Source organism: Perissodus microlepis, chromosome 7 (genome assembly GCF_051167445.1).
Source record: "Perissodus microlepis isolate ML-2025 ecotype Zambia chromosome 7, ASM5116744v1, whole genome shotgun sequence".
NCBI classification, from domain to species: Eukaryota; Metazoa; Chordata; class Actinopteri; order Cichliformes; family Cichlidae; genus Perissodus; species Perissodus microlepis.
In genome coordinates, this window is record NC_140467.1 from 42,500,297 (window position 1) to 42,520,525 (window position 20,229).

Genomic DNA, 20,229 nt, shown 5'->3' on the forward strand with positions numbered 1-20,229 from the left:
CTACACCGAGTATATCAGATGGACAGCTTAGGTTGAGCAGTTTGGAGAGAAAGTCACGAGGCAAGGTTAAGATGGTCTGGTTTTGTTTTATGTCAGCTAATTAAGACGCATTTTTACTCTTTTTAGTTTAGGTTGACTTCACTGTAATAACTTTGGAAGTTAACCCCTTTTGTTTGTTTGTTTTTTAAGCATTATTCCGCACGACAGAACGGTAACAAAATGTCCCTCCAATGTTCAGGCTGCAGTGTTTTAGTATTAAAAAAAATACAACATTTGGCATGACCGCGAGCCAGAAAGTCATATAAACGTCATGACGAATGGAAGAGAGGAAATTTACAATATGTTCAGCTTCCAGGAGTGACATGAAGCTGTATATCTTTCACGAGCAAAATAACAGCTGTGAGGATTTGGGACGCACAGAGTTAAAAACATGTAGGGAGCGGAGAGCGTCTGCCACAGCTGCCGTCACGTTCCTACGGCAACGCGCTGAAGCTTCCTCCCGGAGGATCATGGGAAGCAATTCTGGCTACTGAAGCGGAGGGAGTTTCGAAATATTTCGTGATTATATACGGTATAAATTCCAAATAGGTAAGTTATAATAAAATTCTCAGCATCGCTTAGTCTGAAGATAACCAGTGAATATAGCCAATGTGCTTTAAATATTCAGGTTAGGCTTTTTAGGGACTTTGTCTCTGCGCACTAAACAGAACCAGCTAGGCTGCTAACGCTATTTTTTTCATGTTAATCATACCGTTACCTACAGTAATGTTTCTTCCCCGTCTTTGTTGTTGTTGCTGTTGGTTTTAAGCAAAGTTAATTTTAGCTCACAATATAATGAATACATTTGCAGTGAGCACGTTATTTATCGTATCGTATCGCAGGGAGATTTACGACTACGTCTGGAAAAATACACTGTCTGTGTTGCCGTTACAGTTTCCTGAATGCACAGTCACAAGGAAGCACTGATGCTGTCTTTCAAACATGGAGCTGAAGTTGGAAGTTGTTCTGTCATCCAGCATCAAACGGAAGAAACCATGGCCGCGCTTCTGCTGGCTCGGGCAGGTGAGGGGAATTCATTTTTACGAAAATACATTTCTATAGACATACAAAATATGATTACAAGCAGGTGTCATGGCTCTTCAGGAGAAGGAATCTGTGTTTCTGTTGGATGACAAGAGGATCAGTGAAATTAACATGGTGTCTGGTCGTACCAAGAAGAGAACTCCTAAACTCCATCCTTTGCTCAACAATGTTGTGACAATGGCTTCATCGCAAAACGGTGAGCTTAGTATGTCAACTCGAAGCAAAATGATGTATTTAGCTCTGATTATTGGCTAAGAAATTTATCTTGTTCTTGGCTTTTGTTCCAGGTATGTGGCTTTGTGGTCTTTTGGTCTCTGGAGAAGTGTTTCTGTGGAACCGGGATAAAGATTTGCTAAAGACTGCTGCAGGAGTCCCAGAAATAGTTCAGATAATTACTTCTTTTCAGGGTATGTGTGTAATTTATAAAGACATCTAGAGGCAAAATAGTTTGACTTGTGTAGTATTTGAAAGTTTTCAATAAATTGAATAAATCAGTTGTGGGACCTTTATATGCATCACTTTAAATATCTTGTCTATACTGAACAAAGTATTGCTTTAACTTTGGAATATTTCCTTTTAATTTATCATTGCACTGCATGAATATCTTAGTTTTACTTATCCTAACTATTCTAGGCACCTAACTTATTCTAACTAATTATTCTATTTGTATAGATTACACACACACACACACACACACACACACACACACACACACACACACACACACACACACACACATATGTAGTGAACATCTGTAACAAAATTATCCGATCCGATATTTTCACAGGGAATTCCACAAGGCTGTCCCTCCAGGTTTCCTGTGATGGGACACGTGTGCTATTGGTGGCCATAACTGGGCAAGTTTTCCTGTGGGAATGTGTAGACGTGAAGGATTTGACAGGATTGCGAGATGGTCCAGTCAAAGGACACTGGGCTCTGATAAAGTCCCTAGAAGACACCATCCTGCCTTCTTCCCAAGACAAAGAAGCATCCCAGCACACAATTTTTGTCAAGACAGAGGTCTGGTTTCTAAACAGAATCCATATTTGTGCCATATTTAAATCAACAAAAGCATTTTAAAGACCTTCTCATCATTTCTTATTGTCTAAAGATCTTATATGTTTTTTTGTCATCCAAACTACCTCAGGTTATGGGTGATAGCTGCTTATCTGCCTTTGTTTTCACATCTGGGAAGAAGCTTGTTATCACTTGCCTTGAGATTAAATGGAAAGAAGGTCACGTGAAATCAGGGTGAGTGAACACATTGCTGTAACAGTAAGACTCTCCTTGAGTAAATATAATTCGAAACATTTAAATAGTAAATTTAAATACTAAACATATAGAACTAAAAGGACTATTTTTTTCCTTTTAGTTCTGTGGGATACAGGATACAGTGGGCCACTAAGACATATCCCATGTCTCGTCTCACTCCACCGTGCCAACCAGTCAAGTCCAGAGGGGCTTTGGTGCCAGCCTTCTCACCAGACGGCCGACTGTTAGCCATTGTTCTGAACCAGAGGAAACCTAAGGTGAGCATGTAGCTTCTTTCTTTTTTCACATCTACATTTTTTAGGTCCATTGATCAGTAGAAACATAAATCAAAACGTGTGTTGCCTGTTGGAATTTAGGCTACACAGGTCCTCTTTGTGAGCATGCAGAATTTTGTCTCAATATCAAGTGGCCTCGGAGGATGTGGAAGTAAGAAAATGGAGATCCCCTCCAAATACATAAGGTCAGTGTGTACAAGTAAAAATTATTTGCACTGTGCGACAGTCATTCAGTTAAATTTGCGAGAAAACTTCTATTTAACACTCACTGCTAGATTGTACAGTATTTACAAGAAATAAAAAGCATTGCATGATCCTTTCCCAGCATCCCAGGAAGAGAAATCAACTATATATGTACAAATGTGTCAAAATTGCCAAGAAGTGCAATCAAGACTGCCACTACTACTAAATGGTGTGGTGTATCACACAAGGCTCTCTGTGGTTGAAAGTATTTTGGGATGTCTGTTGGAATGATTCTTATCTCATCCCTGAGTCTGCTCCCGTGTGAGGTTTTCTCATGTTAAAATAGCATTATTTGTCATCTCTAAGTGTTTATGAAACGGGAGTTTATTTATAACATTATGTAGCCTTCACCATAATATGTAAAGTCACTTGTTAGGGATGATTTGGTGCTATATATGTAAAAATGAGCTGAAACTAATTGCATTTCTTCTCTTTCAGGTCCTATTGGGTGGGCAGTGTCAGCTGGTCCCCTGGAGGCCTTTTCTTCGCATGTGTTTTGAAGCGAGGCTCTCTTCTTATGCTGGCTCGCCTTGGGGGTCTGCTCACTTTAACAAGCTCTGGTTGCAATGTCGACTTTGGACCTGCACACTTCCTACCCCTGCACCCTCTCGTCACTTACCGGTATACTTTATTTAAAGGCTGTCGTGCTTGTCACTTACTACTCCATTTGAAAAGTTGTTGATTGGTTTGAGCATATGTTCCCTTTCTTTATTTTGTTCTAATTTCTGTGCTGATATTATGTTTCTCTATGAAGTCCACCCATGTCTACAAGGAATGGGGAAGCCTCTTTGTCCAGCTCCAGTTTGTCTGTGAGGGACGTGATGAGACAGCGGTATTCTGTGACCTGGCATCCACGACTGTTGTATCTCATTGTGTCTGATGGTTACATGGCCACAGTGATGAGGGTGTTAGACAGGCCTTCTCCTGCCCTGTTACTAAAAACACTTCTGAAGGACACAAGAAAAGATCTTGAGAAGACCAGCCGAATTCTGGATGAATCACAGGTAATTAGCCCAGGACTTTTAGAAAATTATTAGTACTCTAAGCATTACAATTTACGTATATTTGTTATTTCTAGAGTCATGTAAAGGCATGGTTGGACTCGGTATCCTGCTTGAATCTGGACCTCAGCCTGGATGTATTCAGTCCCACTAGTACATGTCGACCCAAGACCACAGGCTCTTTCATTTCAGCAGCTACAAATGGATCCACTTTGCCTCAGTTTCTGCTGGACCAGCAGACACTGGGTGGCACAAAGGAGCTTCTTGAAAACATACAAGTCAGTCACATATTATTAGAGAGAAATTTCTTTTTTTTAGTCTGGGTAACACTGATTTATAATGTGTCCTGACTGTTTTAATCTGCTGTTTGTGTGTGTGGCTTCCTAGGCTGTCTTTGAAGATGACTCTGATCTAGATGGACTTCCTGCCGGTTCTCATGTGGAGGATGGTGGTCGTTTGGAGTTTGCATCAATGTTTGACACGATCCATGCCCTAGAGACACACGCTGACACCTCATTTGTTACTGGCCAAGATTATGAAACTGACTCTGTTGAAATGGAGAGGGAGACTCTTCTTCACCGTAAACTTGGGAAGATCCAGAGTAGACTGTTGACTGCGTGGGCCTTTGGCATCTCTCTTGGAAATGCAGTGGAACACAGAGCTCCTCTGCTGAGGCGCACCCTCCACTTTGTGGTTCGATTTGCTGCTTTACTCCATTTGGTACCCAACTCTGTCATCCATACAGGAAGAATGAATACCTCGCCATTTACTTGGCTCTCACAGCTCATCAAGACCCTTTTTTCTTTCCTTTCCTGGGATACTGTTCACTCAGATGGGCCCAACTGCTTAGGGCTGATGGTGGAGTTTACGAAACAGATAATATGCCTTATTCTAAACCCTCATCCTGACTCCAAACACATGAGCCAATGCCTGGTATCATCTGAAAGTCTATCCAGAGTCATGCTTATATTGCAGCTTATCTCTGATTCTCTTGACCACACTTACTGCTTGCAGCAAGAATCTGACTGGCCCTCTATTGAGAAGCAATCTGCTTCACATCCACCGCAGCTCTCCTCTTCAGATATATATCATGTGCCTCAGTTACAGGATGAGAAAGAGGAGAAATCAATTTTTGTACCTCAAGCTCAACCTGCTCCTCAGCGACCGTCCAGCAGGTTGGAACAGACTTTTTTCTCTACATCAGTAGTTATAAGCAAAGCTTAGCTTTAGCCACTAAATTTCATGTTGTCCACTGAATATAAGGCTTTATCAAAGTCTTACAGAATTTGATTTGATTGTTTTTTGTTTGGGGCAGATTGTTGGGAGTGTGGCAGCTGGTGTACAGGGTCACCCAGCAGTATAAAGAAGAACTAAAAAGATTTAAAGGCTATGATGGCTGGGACGAGGAAGATCAGCATTTGTCTGTCATCATGTCCCAGATTCAGACAGCACTGCAGGGTATTGGAGAAAGACTAGAAGAGGGCCCCGCACTGCTGACTTATCCAGGTATGGAGCAGGATGGATAACTACAGTATTTTTTCAAACGTAACTCTGATGCCAGATACAGAAAGTGAAAAAACCCAAAAAGAAACAAAAAGTTATTTTTTTTTACCAAATATTACCAAATATAACAGTTACGCTTTATGTATTAAAAGACAAAATAAGCACACAGAAATAGTGCATCTTGTGTGGGTGTTGTTTAACTAAAAGTTTGTCCTTTGTTGCACTAGGTGAACATCTTTTCCTGTGTGGCTTATACCCGGAAAGTGCCGATGTGTGGCGGTTACAGATTTGTCAAGAGAGTGACAAAAGTAAGAACAAGTATATTTCAGGTTTTACATTAGGGCACCAGACTGCATAGTCACAGTCAGTTTAAAATAGTCATTATATGCCTCTCTTGTTAGGTCGTGATCGTAGTGTCTTTCAGCAGACACGGCTTTGTCTGGCTCTCCTGTATAGTCTGCTATCACAGTACCAACTAAAAGAAGCCCAGCAGCTGGGGGACCACATGTCTCAGCTGATACTGTACAGGGCTCGACAGGAGAAGGACAGCGTGACCTCCAAAACCTCATCTTTGAGTAAGTTTCGAGAATCAAGATGTTAAGTAATTAAAGCCATTGTTGGAAACTTACTAATAAATCCTTTGCAGTTAGGCTTGTTTGTTTTTAACAGGGATAGTGTTCATTATTTAACAATGGAAATGTGATATTTGGAGGCAAAAGATCAGTTCACTAGATTAGATTAGAAAATCCAAGAACAGAACAGAAGAAAGGTCGCAAAATGTGCTGCTAAACTGTTGTAATGCAAGCAATTACAACAAATGGTTTTAAACAACAGATGACCCAGAAGAGACATTATTTGATAAACAGACCAAAGGAAAATGAGGAAAAACAAGGCAGTAACTATATGTGATAGCAGGTCTTATTACATTTAACAAAGTTTTAGGGCAGTATTGTACTTTTTTGTTCTTGATGTGATCTATCGCACAGTTACTGCAGATTGTTCTGTGACCATATTCTGCTGCATGCAGTACATCATTTTATATTACCTCACGCTTTAAAGCATGCAGGGTGCACATAAAAAGAGTCATTAGCATGAAATACTTTGATTCGACATTCACATACATCTCTCTGTCTACAAGACCAGGCTTTAAAAGCTGCTTTAAAGCAGAGTTTACTGTCTGCCTTTATGTCTCATAGATAGGCAGTAGGTTACAGTCTCTCAGAATAACTTTAAAAAGCACAATTTGACCACAGTGGAAATCAAATGTGTTTATATGAGTTCTATATGAAAACCAGCTGCCAGCTGGAGAAGTAGAAGGGTGGCAAGACAGGAAAATTGAACACATTTTCAGACTGTTTCTCTATAAAGACATTGATAGTGTTACTGTACACATGAAGTGTCATGAAACTTTATTTTCATACAATTCTGAGGGGAGTATTAATGTCAGATAATAGTGGGAAAACTGACTTCATCTGACTATCTGACATATGGTTTAGACAAACCATAATTCTAATTTACTGGTTATATGCAGAGATCAATTAACCAACTTACTGTAAATAGAAGATGTTATTTATTATCTCTGCCTTTACACCCTGCAGTAGATTCTCTTCCTTGCCCATGGCTCCCGATGGACCTTCACAATGACGCTGCCTTTGCGGTGGTTCAGACACTGGGGAGATTCATGGCCTCTTACTTCACCAACCAGCCGCTCTTCGTCCTGCCCCCTCACAATGTTGTAGTTCTGCCTCCACTACATCTACCTCATGGTGTGTTGACAACTTACTCATCAGTTAAAAATTTATTATGATTTATTCATAACATGTATTGTTGTATCATGTAATATGTCTTTCCTCAGCCCCTAGTGTTGAGCGTGTGGTGTCGTTGTGCCAAGAGGAGGTGGCTCGTGCAGTTCGACAGCAGCATCTTTCAGAAGTATGGACAGTGGACTATGCTCAGGACCTGCTCCTGATAGGGGGTCTACTTCCTGAGTCTGTTTGGTTAGCTTATCATCTGGGGGACTGGAAAACAGCAGTGTCTCTGAGCCTGGCGTACACCAGTTACTGCACCAACCATTTTGACTTCACTCGGTCAGTTTGAAAACGTATAACAAGCAGGCTGATGTTTTTAGAATATCATATATTAAACTGCATAAGCAGAAGAGGGTGGATGGATGGACTTCAATATTTGTGTATTTTTTTTCCCCCTGTGACATGTTTTATGACAGGCTCAGGAGGAGAGAGCTCCACCTGCCAGCAGTTTTAGAACCAGAAAGCATTTTTCAGGCGGAGTTGGAGTCTTTTCTGGGCAACAAGACTGCCTCCCAAGATTGCATTGATAAAGATGCTGACAAGAGCTTATCAGGTTAGTGAGACCTGACTTCTATGAGGTGATCCCAGTGCACATGAAACCTTTTAACCTTGCTGTCTGTGCTATTGTTTTGTCTTTGCGTGGTTGTTTTTTAAGATCCTTTGGAAGGAGAAGACTGGGACTTGTTACAGATCTCCATACAGGAGATTCTGAAAGCTTCAGTCATTGCAGGACTGAATGTTTTATCTTCACCCTTGTCTACCTTGCTGGACAAAGCCAAAGACCTGTGTTCTTCCCTACCTACCTTGGTGCCCAGTGGACTGTATCTTCCCTCCCCACCTCTCTACTGTCCACAGCCTTCTCCCAACACACAGGTGCATTAATAGAAAATCAGTGTTTACATATGGTACATTCACAGGATAATTGTGTGCTAAATGTTGTGCGTGTGTCTCATGATTAGGATCAAATAGGGACAGAGGGGCAGTTTGCAGAAATCACATGTCGACACAAAGTCTCTATGGATCTTCAAAGATTAGTGTTGCTCCTAAGATCTGGCCGGTGTTGCCGTCCTGCTGCTCAGTGGTACATCAGCTCTCTGCGCCGTGCCAGACACCTGCTACACAAGGTATTTCTTTGCTTAAGGAAGAGCTTAAAATGCTGCTAAAAGAAGTGGGATATTCTAGTTTGAATGAATGATTTAGATAATTTAAAAAAAAAAAAAAAACAACTAAATTTCTTGTTTACAATTTTGTATTACGAGTGTGTTCTAAAAGACACATGAAAATGCTTTTTGTCTCACTGCCTACCCTTTTCTTTTTTTAATAGATCTTCATTGGTTCGTTATGCATATGGACAAAATAATGTGGTCGATCATGTCCTGTGGAATAGGTGGTGGTAAACATTTTTCTGTCTTTAATCAGATCAAGAAGAAGTATTCTTATCGATCCGCTGCTGAGGAGGAAAAGGCTTTCCCGGATGGATTGATGAAGTTCATCACTCGTAGTGGTTTTTTCAGAAGGGGGCCGAATAATGATGGTCACCTGGACTCTGACATCATTCAGACTATTAGTAAGATGCTGCTTACTGTAAATTGTGGATATAATTGGTGATGATCTAGTTTCAGGTTACTTGTATTAACCACATTTCTGCTATGAAGTTGTTTTCAGGGAGCTGTGTGCTCTATGCTGGATGCTTCATGTCAGAGACCAGCTCTCAATATGTTGCAGGAGGTATCAGGCTGCCAGAGAGCATGTTACAGATGAAAAGGTACATTTTTTTGAGTGTGAATGTGCAATTTATTCTCTATTCTTTAGCCACTGATGCCTTCTAAATGCTCTTGTATATTTATGCTCCTCAGTTTTCTGGAGATTCTGAAGTGAATTCTACCTGTGTTGATGCTCTCCTTTGGGCCTGTCGACTTCTGCCTTTCTCACGCTTCCTTAGTGCTGATGAAATTCTTCAAGACATACTGCTCAGCCTCATGTCTGAACTACCTCCTGTGTCTCTGGTGACAATCCCTTGTCTAATTATACATGGTATCTTATGATGAAAGACACTCTAGTGACTACATTTTTCATTCTTTGGTTTGTCTTCTTTTTCTTAGGTTGCAGACACACTTGTAAAAGCCTTCCCAGAGGAGAAAGAGTCTGTCAGAGTCCCTTTGAGAGAAAAGTATAACTCACTGTTGGAGAGGCTGAGGCAGTGCAATGTGCTTGGTACAGACCCCACTTTTTGTTTGCAAATTGCTTTGAAGTGCTGTGCAACACTTAAAGAAATTAATAGCTTTTGGCTTTAATCCTTCTTTTAACATTTTAAATGCATAGAAGGCAGTGAAAGCCTTCATCTTATGTTTTAAAAGGCCAGATGTGATGCCCGTATAATAATTTATTATGGTCTTTAAAACAAGTCATAATAGTAGTGTTTGAGCTTTGATTTCTGTTGAAAACACGTGATAACTGGATGCTGATTCTCTGTGTAATATCTGATTCCTAGATGGGAAAAAAGAAGAAGGCAACGAGCTCATGGTGATTCTCATTCAAGACAAACACAGGCAAAGAAGGAAACATCTGGCACGACTAGAAAGGCACTTGGCTCCCCCTGTGCTCAATCTGTGGGAGAAAGAGGATGAAGAGGAGGATGATCAGGAACATGGGATGGCCATGTTAGGGCAGCTGTCATTGGGTACAAGTCTGAGTACCAGCACCATAACTGACTGTGGGTTTCCATCAATGCGAATTGATGGAGACACAACAGATGATACATCTGGGGCAGTCTCTCCTGAACAGTATTCTAGAGCTATGACCGGGTAGGCAGTGTGAAATACTATCACTGCCATTATTCTGTGGTGTTGTGTGTCTTATTTGTGTCTTATTTTGCGTTATGTGATTGTTTCAGAGTCAAAAGAAAGGAGAAAGAAAGAGAAAATGAAAAGAAGACTGCTGTTAAGATTGAAAGCGTAATTCAAGAGGAGAGTAACCAAGGCAGTGCCAAGAAAATAAAGGAGCCCTCCCCACCAGTGGTTGGGACCTGGGAGTTTGAGCTGGAGGATGAGGAGTACTTGAGTTTCCTGGAGCTCTTCCTCAGCTACGTGCTAGAGAAGGATAGTACCGATGGTGGGGACTCGAGCAGTGAACTACCTTTGTTTAAGGGCTACTGCTCTGAGCTGAGGAAGAAGGAGTTGCATTCTCTCACCTTTGACGTGCTCACCACCATACATCGTCGTCAAAGAGATGGGCTCAATCCAGCAAGAAAACACCCAGGCCAGGATCCACCTGTATTCAGAGCTGGTTATTGCTACAGACCTGTAAAACATGGCACAACACCTGAACTGCAAACTTCCTCTGTCTGGAATGAAACCCCCATAACCAGGTCTAACCCTTCTGCCAGTTCTCATCCTGGACTGAGAATAGGGCGGCAAAAAGGTTTGTTTGGCCTCCGAAAGCAAAGCAGTGTGCCTTTAGACCAAAGAGTGATGGGAAGGCTCTCTGGTAGTGAAAGTAGGCCTATTCAAAGTGCCTTAACCACTGCACAGCCATCAGATAACATATTTAGTCCTTCAGTGTCTGTGGAAGCTGTAACTGAATTGCAGCAGGGCTTGGATACTCAATTGGAATCTAAGTTTCCAGAACTGGGCAGGCTGCTGGAGTGGATGGTTCGCTGGGCTGACAAAAGGGCGCTAATGGGGCATCATGGTAGAATAAAGAAAGATAAAGCAGGAAAAGTTGGACGAACAGCAGATGAAGGTGTAGTGATTCGCGTCAAAGCCTCAGCACCTGCCATCCTTACTTCCCTCAGTTTGCTGGAGCGCAGGTACACCGCTCAACTTGGGATGGACTGCTTTAGCGCCCACTTCCGAGTCCCAGAAATGGAATGGACAGTAGCCCCTGTGCTGCAGTCTGAGGTGGAAAGTAAGCTAGAAAGAGAGAGCAGTGTTGACACAGGCTACCCCGGATCAGCTAACACTCCTGTCACTGGTCTAGATCACAATCTACAGCAAGGAGAACTATCCATGTGAGTGCCCAATATTTTATTTACAGTCATAAATTTCTATATTAAACAAACTGGACTGACACACATTCAGAGGATGTCTTTATCGAACCAGTCTGTACTTGCCAGTCAGTTTATTTTGGATTATAGGTGGCCAAATGAAATCTACTCTTTGATAGATAAGTCTTGATCAGTTTATAAAACTGGGTTGTGTTTAGTTAGTGCCTACTGTCCTACTTTTTTCTACATGTTGCTGTTCTGTTGGTCCTCTGTGCCATTTAGCTGCCTCTCCAGTGAGTCGTTCTTATTTTCTTCCTTGCAGTGGTTCTCATATAGATGAACCAGAAGAGCTGAAGAGTCACCAGAGTCCTCTCCCTGCTGTCCAGAATCAGCTGACTTTTGATGCGCCACACAGACCGTCAAGTCCAATACAGCCATCTCTCGATGACTTAGATGTTACACCTGAAAAAGAGTGTATGACGCTATGTTATACTGCAACATGAAGGCTGCCATAACACAGTTTTTTGTTAGTTTGTTTTTTAAAGAGAAAATACTAATGGATTTATATTATATTTCTAGGCAAACACAGTGACAGTGAGGGCTTGGATGTGTTGTCTTCTGGTTCCAGTGGAAAAAGCTGCACACCCGACACGGTTAGTATTCTCTGTTAACATTCCCAGTATTCATCTCTATCATTGTGACTGTCAAAGACAATATGATTGTTGTTGTTTTTTGTTTTCAGAGTTTAAAGCTTGCAGACATAGACTGCTCAGAAAAAACTGACAATATGTCCAGTTCCACCTCTGTGTAAGTTATTATACCTATACCTATATATAATGGTGACTGTTTTGTCAGAGGAGAACATTTAATTTGTTCAGTAATGCATGTTTCTCAGACATTTCTAAAATTTGTTTGTATCTCTGCAAATCTAAGCATGCAAAATTATTGGTGAAATTTCCTGTACAGTCATGCTGGAAGCGTACAAGAACCTCCACACCCAGAGCCTCCTGCTCCTTCCATTATACAGTCTGAGGCTACAGTCCAGACAGAAACTTCTGATTCAGCTGGCATGCCACCCCCCAAACCATCTGTAGCTCCTTCAAACTTTCATCCACAAAGCTCCACTGCTAGTGGAGCCACTGCATATTCTCCAAACTCCAATCAGCCGTCAACCACCCACATTCCACCAATGAGAGAACGTCTGGGTGAAGACTTATTCAGGCTGGTTCAGGTAAAAATGGGACCAACCAAAAGGGAAGGATTGGATTCAAAAGATTAACACTGAACTGAGCATATTTGTCCTTTCATTGCAGCATATCAACTACATGAGTCTGAGAGAGGTTTTGGGAGTTACATTTGCCAACCTACAACTTGCCCAGCAGAGTGCTTCTTTGACCCACCCAGACATGAACTCCTCAGACCCTAATGTGCCATCATCTTCCACTACCAGGTTCGTTCCTGAACCAAGCGCCTTACCCAGTGAAGCTACTGTCTCTGTGCCACATCCAGTACAGGCATATTCAGGATCCAAGAATACCCAGTTCATTCACACCCATACATGCAGACCTCCAGACCAGCCTGCCAATCAACAGACACAGACAAAAGCTCTGCTGTCTAGTACAACCAGTGTAAATTTTCAGGTAAGATAAGATAAGATAAGCCAATATATTTATTTATCCTAAAAACAGAGAAATTCCTTAATTTTAGAAAAATTTTAACAGATTGCTTTTCTGTGTGAATAATGCTTGCAACACAGTGAAACCAAGTTTGAAATAAGTCCTTGTTTCTTCAGGAAATGCAGCCACTGTCCGTCCAGGCGGACTCGGCAGACGTTCAGCTGTTTGAGAGCAGGAAGTTAATCCCCTCCTCCGAGGGCCTTCTCACCACTACAGACACTGTTCACAGCACTCCTGTGTTGCAGCCTTGTAATGGTAGCAACCAAAATGACTCTGTTCCACAGGTTTTGGGCCTGAAGTTACCCCAGCAGAATGCCCCGCAGTGTTATCCGGCCCAAAACCCCCAAGCATTGCACACTTTAAATCCTGCAACCTCAAAATTTGATCAGAAAAAGTTTAAGCACAGTGACCAAACCACCTTAAAGAAAGCAGACGGGTCTTCAGTTCCAAAAAGACAGCTGAATTTTAATCCTCCACACAATCCTACTCCCAGAAACTCTCAAAATCAGATTTGGCCATTGGAGCAGTCCAGAGGTCAAGAGTTCTCCCTACTCCTTCCCGCTTTTCCAGCTCACACACCTGCAGCACTGCAGGGCCTTCGCCTTCTGCACGTACAGTCTGTTTCTCAAAGCAACATCACCTTCCCCAGATTGCCTTCTTCTCCCAGACATCCTCCTTTGATTGCAGCTCCAATTAGAGAAGCACCTGCGATCAAGCTTCTGCATATTAAATCTGAACCAAAAATGGTAAGCAGTGCTTCACAAACGTCCTGATTTTCACATTTGGTACTGCTGTATCTTGTGTTATAGCTTATTGATGGATGCCTGTCCCACAGAAGTTACCCTTGGCCACTGCTTCAACCCATGTAACTCGTCTCTTTTCCATGGAAGATTTGACTAACTTAGTGAAGAGAAACCCGAATGCTGAAGAGGCTCGGCTGCAGTTACTTAGAGTAGACCCATCTGCTGAAACAACTAGAAGAGACCCCACTTCTTCCACCTCTATCTCCAGCAAGAGGCAAACGCATAATAGTTTTATATTAAGTGGTTCCCCCCCTTTTTGGTCACTATTTTACTTATATATCATTTTGTGTCATTTCTAGGCTGAAGAGGAGAGAGGGGAAGGCGAGAAAAACTGAGGTCACATTCAGACCAAATGACTCCATCATTCCTACACATGAGGTAGAATGATATTAATTCCAAAAAGTTTTTTGTGCTTAATAGATATTAAGTTACAACACACTCATCATATGTTTGCTTCATTATTATGTTTTTACGTATGTTTATATATTTAGCCAGCTGAACTTCCTGTGAGTGAAGAGCCTGCAGCTGCCAAAGAGATTATCCCTGAACAGGATATTCCCATTCTTCCTGGTTGGTCTTAAATGCACAACACTTGATATTTACAGCGATAAACACACATTGCATGCTTACTGTATGTTAGTAGGTTTTGGTACTGTTGATTTTCCAGTTTCAGAGTATTAAAGCACCTCTGTAGATGCCAGGAGCCACAAAACGTATGCTTTCTTTTTGAAATCGTGGAGAAGTAATACTGTTTTACAAATCTCTTCTGAACTAGCAATAATTATTCAGACTCTTTAAAAATTTCCTCAGAAATAAGAACAAGGAGATAAGGACATTCTTGATGAGACAATATCATATATTATGTCCCATTTGCAGTTCTATTGATCTGCTTCTTGTTAACTCCTAGAATCTTTTGACTCTTCACTGACTGGTCAGAGATTATTGGACAGAGTTATGTCCACTTCAGCTGAGCTCCATGCCTTTGCTTCCACATGTAAACGGCCCCCAGAGTGTCATGATGCTTCCACCAACACAGATCCAGGTGAGTTAAAGTTAAAGTGTTGATGCATTGGTTTTACATGGTTGTAAAGTTACTACACAGCTTACATTTATTTGTAGTTGAATGAAATTTCTTTAACAGCCTGACTGATTTTATTCATAAGAAATAATTAGCATAAACACTTAAAGAAAAACTTGAATTATAGCTAAAAATCTTAGCATTTATTCTTCTTCTTTCAGGTTATACTCCCAAGCTTGTGGATAAAGCTGTATCTGTCCAGGCTGGCAGCCCTAAATGTAAGTCTTTTTGAATTTGCAGGGTCAGTGATAACAGTCTGATTATTTATTTATTATATGATACAACTGAGAATATCTGTGGGTGTGTATGTTTGTGTTCTCCACCTAGCACAAAATTCTGGGGATTTCCGGGTGTGCAGTGAAGTCACTATTCAGAACACCAAGGAGCCAAGACAGGAGGAAGAGAAAGTTTTGGTAAGATCCTTGGAATACATGCTGGATTCACCAAATAAAGGAGCATTACAATTTTTAGCTACAGTAAATTGTGCTTTTGGATTGTACAGCTATATTACAACAGTATATTTTTTAAGCTGCTGTTTCATGTCAAAATAGCTGCTGTGAAAAAAGGGTCTGTTATTACCTGGATGCACTGAATATATTCAGCATAGATGCTCTTTTAACGCCTGTAAATAAAAGTATGCAGGTCTTTTCATGCAGTAACTATAATGTATTAAGTTCATATGATTTATGCACACTTTTACCCCTTTTATTATATTTCATCAGGAGGTTGCTTGAAGTATCTTTTTGTTTGTTTGTTTGTTTTTCAGGATGTGGGCAGCCGCCAGTTCATAAGTGTCTTAGATATAGAGGAAAGGAGGCACCGCCAGGATCTTCCATTCATCCACCCTTCTTCACCTACATCTGCTCAGCTTCATGTTCTTGCAACCTCTGTTATCATGGGTGATGATGTCGGTGCCGTTCCGCAACCGTCATTCACAATTCCAGAGAATCTCCTGAAACCCACGACTCAACCAGGTCTTTATAAGTTTTATAGAGTTCCGTCTACTGAAAATTGTCGTGCCGCTGTTAAAGCACACCACTGCTATTCTTCCAAATATCTTTGTATATTTTAGATATTCCCGAGGAGTCCCCTTCAGTCAGCCACATTGAACCCAGCAGGGTTTCCGAGAGAAACACTCCACTAAACAGCGAGACGGTTGATTTGTCTGACTCTGAGATCCTTCAGGCTATAAAGACCCAGAGCTCTGAACCACCCAGTGTCTCCTCTTCAACTCCTATAGTGAGGTTCTCCTCTTGCCTCTCAGAGCTGGATTCCAAGTTGGCTGCTCTACAGAACATTGCAGATCATTTGGAGAAGGACTTCTCAAACTCCGGGATGGTAGAAAATGTTTTGTACTTATACTACTTGTATTTTTAATGTCACCCAAGTTTACAAATTGAATTCTACAGCTGACATGCTTATGTTATAGGTAATTTCTTGGTTATTCTGTTGTGTCTTCGTGTAGCTGGTTAACACTATTGAAAAGCTCAAGCCAGAGAAGGTCCCTTATGTGAAGACGACCACAGCAGTAAAGAAAACTGTCAGACTCACTGTCCCTAAGAAAGGTGCTTCCTAAAATGTATTCATCTGTAGTGAAATCATCTGCATTATTAGTTCATCTCAAAAAATGAGTTACAGTATATAATGAAAGCGTTATTTTTGTAATATATTTCAAATATAAGATATTACATTGTGCGTCACTGTTTTTGTTCAAATGCTGATATCAGTTATATATTGTCTAACAGCATGGGCACCTGATGTGGACATTTTACCTGAACTGAGTGAATCCCAAGAAGATGATGAAAATCAAGAAGAGGAGTTTGTGTTTGATTCCAGTCCTGAAAGAACAACTTCTTTTCATTATTCCACTTCTCCGCACGGTCACAGAGCTGGTCTGTCCCACCTAAACAGCGCACCAAGTAATCGCGCAATTAATTAAAAAAAACATCACTAATGACAACAAATATATTTAACAGCAGGCTGATTCATAATAACACTTACTAGCTGTCACTCTTGTTGTTTGTTTCTATGTTTCTGTCTCACCAAAATGAGCTGAACTTGGGTATAATAATGTTTATTTTTCTCTAATAGAGGACTACTGTACTATTTGACCTAATTGTGAATCTGTCTTTATAGATGGAGGACATACTGTACTAGCATACGTGGTTATTTAAGTCATAATTCTTGTATGTTTTATCTACAGGAATGGAAGCTCAGTTAAATGAAACATTCAGGATATCTCACGTGTAAGTTGAAGTTGGTATACTGATCTTATCACTTATCATTTCTGCTGTTGATTTGCTTGCCTTTTTTCCCATTTCTCTTGAATATTAAAATATTCTGCCCTCTACCTGTCAATGTCTAGATCAGCAGATGAGAATCTGGGTCAGACTGAGCTATCTGATACAGCAGAAATCTTAGACGAGTTGATAAGAGAAGGCTATTTATCTCAGACTGACTTGGATTTGTCCACCTCACAGACTCCACACCGTAGCAGGTATAGTGACTACTAAAAATGAGTGCTGCTCAAATGGTGACTTAAACAAGTGTGATTTTTCTCTGAGCTGTTAAATATGTCCCACAGCAGGCAGGACCAACTGCAGAGTAGCTACATGTCGCAGAATCATGCAGAGGATGAGAGAAGAGAGCTGAGGATGTGGATGAGAAGAAGACAGAGGGAAAGACTGGCTGCTTATCAAAAACACAGAGAGACCCTGAGAGAGAGGGAGCACAAACCTTTCTCTTCTTCAGCAGCAGTGGTGAGATTCAGTCGCCTTTTCATTAGGGTTTCTATCACATGCTGTGTATTTGAAATATCCCATTCACTTTGTTACTTTTTTGCTCTCTTCAGTATTCAGCAACCAAAAATAGAACGACCAGTTCGAGAAGCAGAGAGAAGAAAGAAAAGTATGTATTTTATTTACTTAATCGTTGTCTTAAAGAAATGCGTCTGCCTGTGCAAACCTATTTCTCTTGATTTATTAGGGCCCTGCTTCTTGAGCAGTACAACAAGAGGACCCATGAGGCTTTTTCTTTGGTCAGTGACTTTCTTGCCTCTCCTGCATCCACATTAAGCTCGTCAAGGCCTGAAGGACCTCAGGTGGCCTCCGCCACACACTCTTCCTTTGCTCCTCCCTCAGGCAGCACTCACAGGTATCGTCTGTGACAGTAATTCGACCGGGAACCAGACTCATTAAAGAATAATAAGAATGTTGAACACGTTCCTTGTAAACTTTTTTTTTTAAGATTATATACAGTGACAAGGAAAACTATGTGAACCCATGGACTTTATTTTCTGAAGGTCCAAGGCCTAAGTAGAATAAGGCTGCTTCTGTTATGATGCCATGAATTTATCATCATACGAGTGCATTAACAGTTCATCTATAGAAGTGCACCAAGGTTGTTCTCTCATTTGCTTCTGTGTCTTTGTGCCAGGATGTTGAGGTCAGGGCTGTCGACTACCTCTGTCGTATATTCAGAGACACTTTGTTGAAAACAAACTCTTGTGTTTCAGCTATAAGCAGTCACCAGCATTAAAGCTGAAATGCATTTGTCATCCTCATCCAGAAATAATAGTTGGTGTAATTATCGGTGAGAGCTGTTATTCTAGTTGTTTTGACATTTATTAAGAGATGAGTGCACAGTTACCTTTTGTGGCCTTTTTTCTAGTTACAGAATGAATTCAGAACTTTTGCAGAGTATCCAAGATGTGTACCTACAGAGACGGTGTATTAAAAAATAAACAAAAAAAGAATTGAGGCTTTATATAGTAATGGAGTTAATTTCTCTGTCCTAGAGTTTACAGTGATATCAATAATAAAAGAAGTCTGAAACCCCAGTCAGGACAAACCCCAGCCAGCCTTCGCCAACAGTTTGCTGAAGTGCAGGTACGGCCTTCTGACGATTACCACAGGAGACTGGGACTACACCGACCAGGTACTGTAATGAAATATATTGGTATTAAAGTAAATGGATGCTTAAACTGTAAAAAAGAAAAATGTTTAGGTTGTGCGATTAATTTTTATTTATTTGTTTATTTATTTGTTTCAGCGACCTTTTTGCCAAAGGACCGCTTGTCTCAGGTGACTAAACGTGGTATGCTCAAGAGCCCAAGTAAACTTCCTGCAGCGAGCCACAGTAAGAAACAGCATGATTGGTACCAGAGAAAGACGGAAGTGAACAGAAGTTCTTCAGAAGGAACTGCAGTAAGAAGAGCGATCCTGAGGGAGCAGACAAGGCCGGAAGAGCGAGAAGAGATGGAGCGATCAGGGTTCGATAGGCTGCAGGAGGAGTTGCAGTCTAACATAGTAAGAACCTCACTTTTTGCCACCTATTTTCCAGATGCTGTAGATGGAAAATCAACTCTGAGTCACTCTTATGATCACTCAGTGCTTGAATTAAAAACTGTAATTGCTAATTAGTTTAAGTAAACCAAACAGCAATTTTAATGTTTCTGTGTAACTAAAGGGAAAACAGATGATGTGGTTTTGTGTTAAAATTAATTTTTATTTGAATATTTTCTCAGGCTTTGGCAGGGCTTTTGGATGAGCATGGTGATGCTTCCAGATCAGAGATGGACTGGCTGGATAATCTCTCTGAGAGTGGAAGCAGCAACCTGAGCAAAATAGACTGGGAAGCTATTGAGAGGATGGCGGCTGGAGAGGAAGTCTGAGTGTCTCCAGGAAAGCAAAAATGGTGCCATGTAGACACTTAAATAGCTTAAAATATTGCTGGAAAAATGAAATGTGCTGTATTTGTATGTACCTATTGCATATTCTGTAAATCCAAAGTGTTTTAAACTGTGATGAAAATAATAAATAAATAATAATAATAAAACAATAAATTACATATGATGTAATCAGTTTTGTAGCGTAATAGGCTTGTGTCATTTTTGTGTATGTGTAAAACTTTCTACATTTGTACTTTTTTGTACATACTTCACTTCCTTAATAATAAATATTTTGAGGCCGTTCTTCTGTCCTTTGCTCAACTTCCATTTATAATGTTATGTTCATGTCTGCGATCCTCTGTAATTCAACCACTTTGAAGGGTTTTTGAACGGCCTGTTTAAGCTGAAGCATCTCAGTCTGATTTGAGTCCAAACATTTTTTATTTGAGGTGGACTTGCTATGTGTTTCGGATCACTGTCCAGCATAACCCAAGTGAGCATGAGCTTCAGGCTATGAATAATGGCCAGACATTCTCCTTCATGTCTCCTAATTACAGCTTCGTCCAGGCCCTGAAGCAGCTTTTTATGAATGGTGTGTTTTTTTTTTTATTTCAGATGCAACAGGACTTAAATCTTCAAAAAGTTCAGCTTTTGTCTCATTAGTCCACAGAATATTTTCCCAAAAGTGTTGGGCATTATCAACATAGGTTTTTGTTTTTTTTTTAATTTTTTTAAAGCAAATGTGAGATGAGCCTTTAACTAGCAGTGACTTTCTTCTCCTAAAGCTTATTTTACAATGGATCCACAAAAATGCACCCTAAATAAATCCAGTG

The 20,229-nt window shown here is 40.7% G+C and overlaps 1 protein-coding gene across 3 annotated transcripts; it reads left to right on the plus strand.

The window, feature by feature from the left end:
* Window positions 1-466: 466 nt before the first annotated feature.
* Window positions 467-19,804, plus strand: cplane1 (ciliogenesis and planar polarity effector 1). Of its 3 annotated transcripts, none has more exons than XM_084935210.1 (50): window positions 467-588; window positions 934-1,062; window positions 1,144-1,279; window positions 1,371-1,490; window positions 1,871-2,103; window positions 2,231-2,334; window positions 2,456-2,612; window positions 2,712-2,815; window positions 3,312-3,494; window positions 3,628-3,877; window positions 3,952-4,152; window positions 4,262-5,049; window positions 5,190-5,380; window positions 5,605-5,685; window positions 5,779-5,952; window positions 6,976-7,143; window positions 7,233-7,464; window positions 7,602-7,738; window positions 7,841-8,058; window positions 8,145-8,309; window positions 8,605-8,752; window positions 8,841-8,950; window positions 9,042-9,191; window positions 9,288-9,399; window positions 9,677-9,989; window positions 10,079-11,194; window positions 11,493-11,644; window positions 11,750-11,823; window positions 11,913-11,977; window positions 12,137-12,401; window positions 12,484-12,810; window positions 12,963-13,592; window positions 13,682-13,863; window positions 13,949-14,027; window positions 14,141-14,219; window positions 14,557-14,691; window positions 14,889-14,945; window positions 15,055-15,140; window positions 15,494-15,701; window positions 15,800-16,065; window positions 16,193-16,292; window positions 16,473-16,646; window positions 16,931-16,973; window positions 17,093-17,224; window positions 17,312-17,486; window positions 17,579-17,634; window positions 17,713-17,880; window positions 18,524-18,663; window positions 18,778-19,034; window positions 19,253-19,804. In XM_084935210.1, exons 2-50 carry the CDS (start codon window positions 982-984, stop codon window positions 19,397-19,399), a joined length of 9,669 nt encoding a protein of 3,222 aa, XP_084791336.1. In that variant the 5' UTR covers window positions 467-588; window positions 934-981; the 3' UTR covers window positions 19,400-19,804. The 3 variants fall into 3 exon arrangements, with proteins under 3 accessions (XP_084791336.1, XP_084791338.1, XP_084791337.1); XM_084935212.1 differs by having other exon boundaries at window positions 17,315-17,486; XM_084935211.1 differs by having other exon boundaries at window positions 13,685-13,863.
* Window positions 19,805-20,229: the final 425 nt, after the last annotated feature.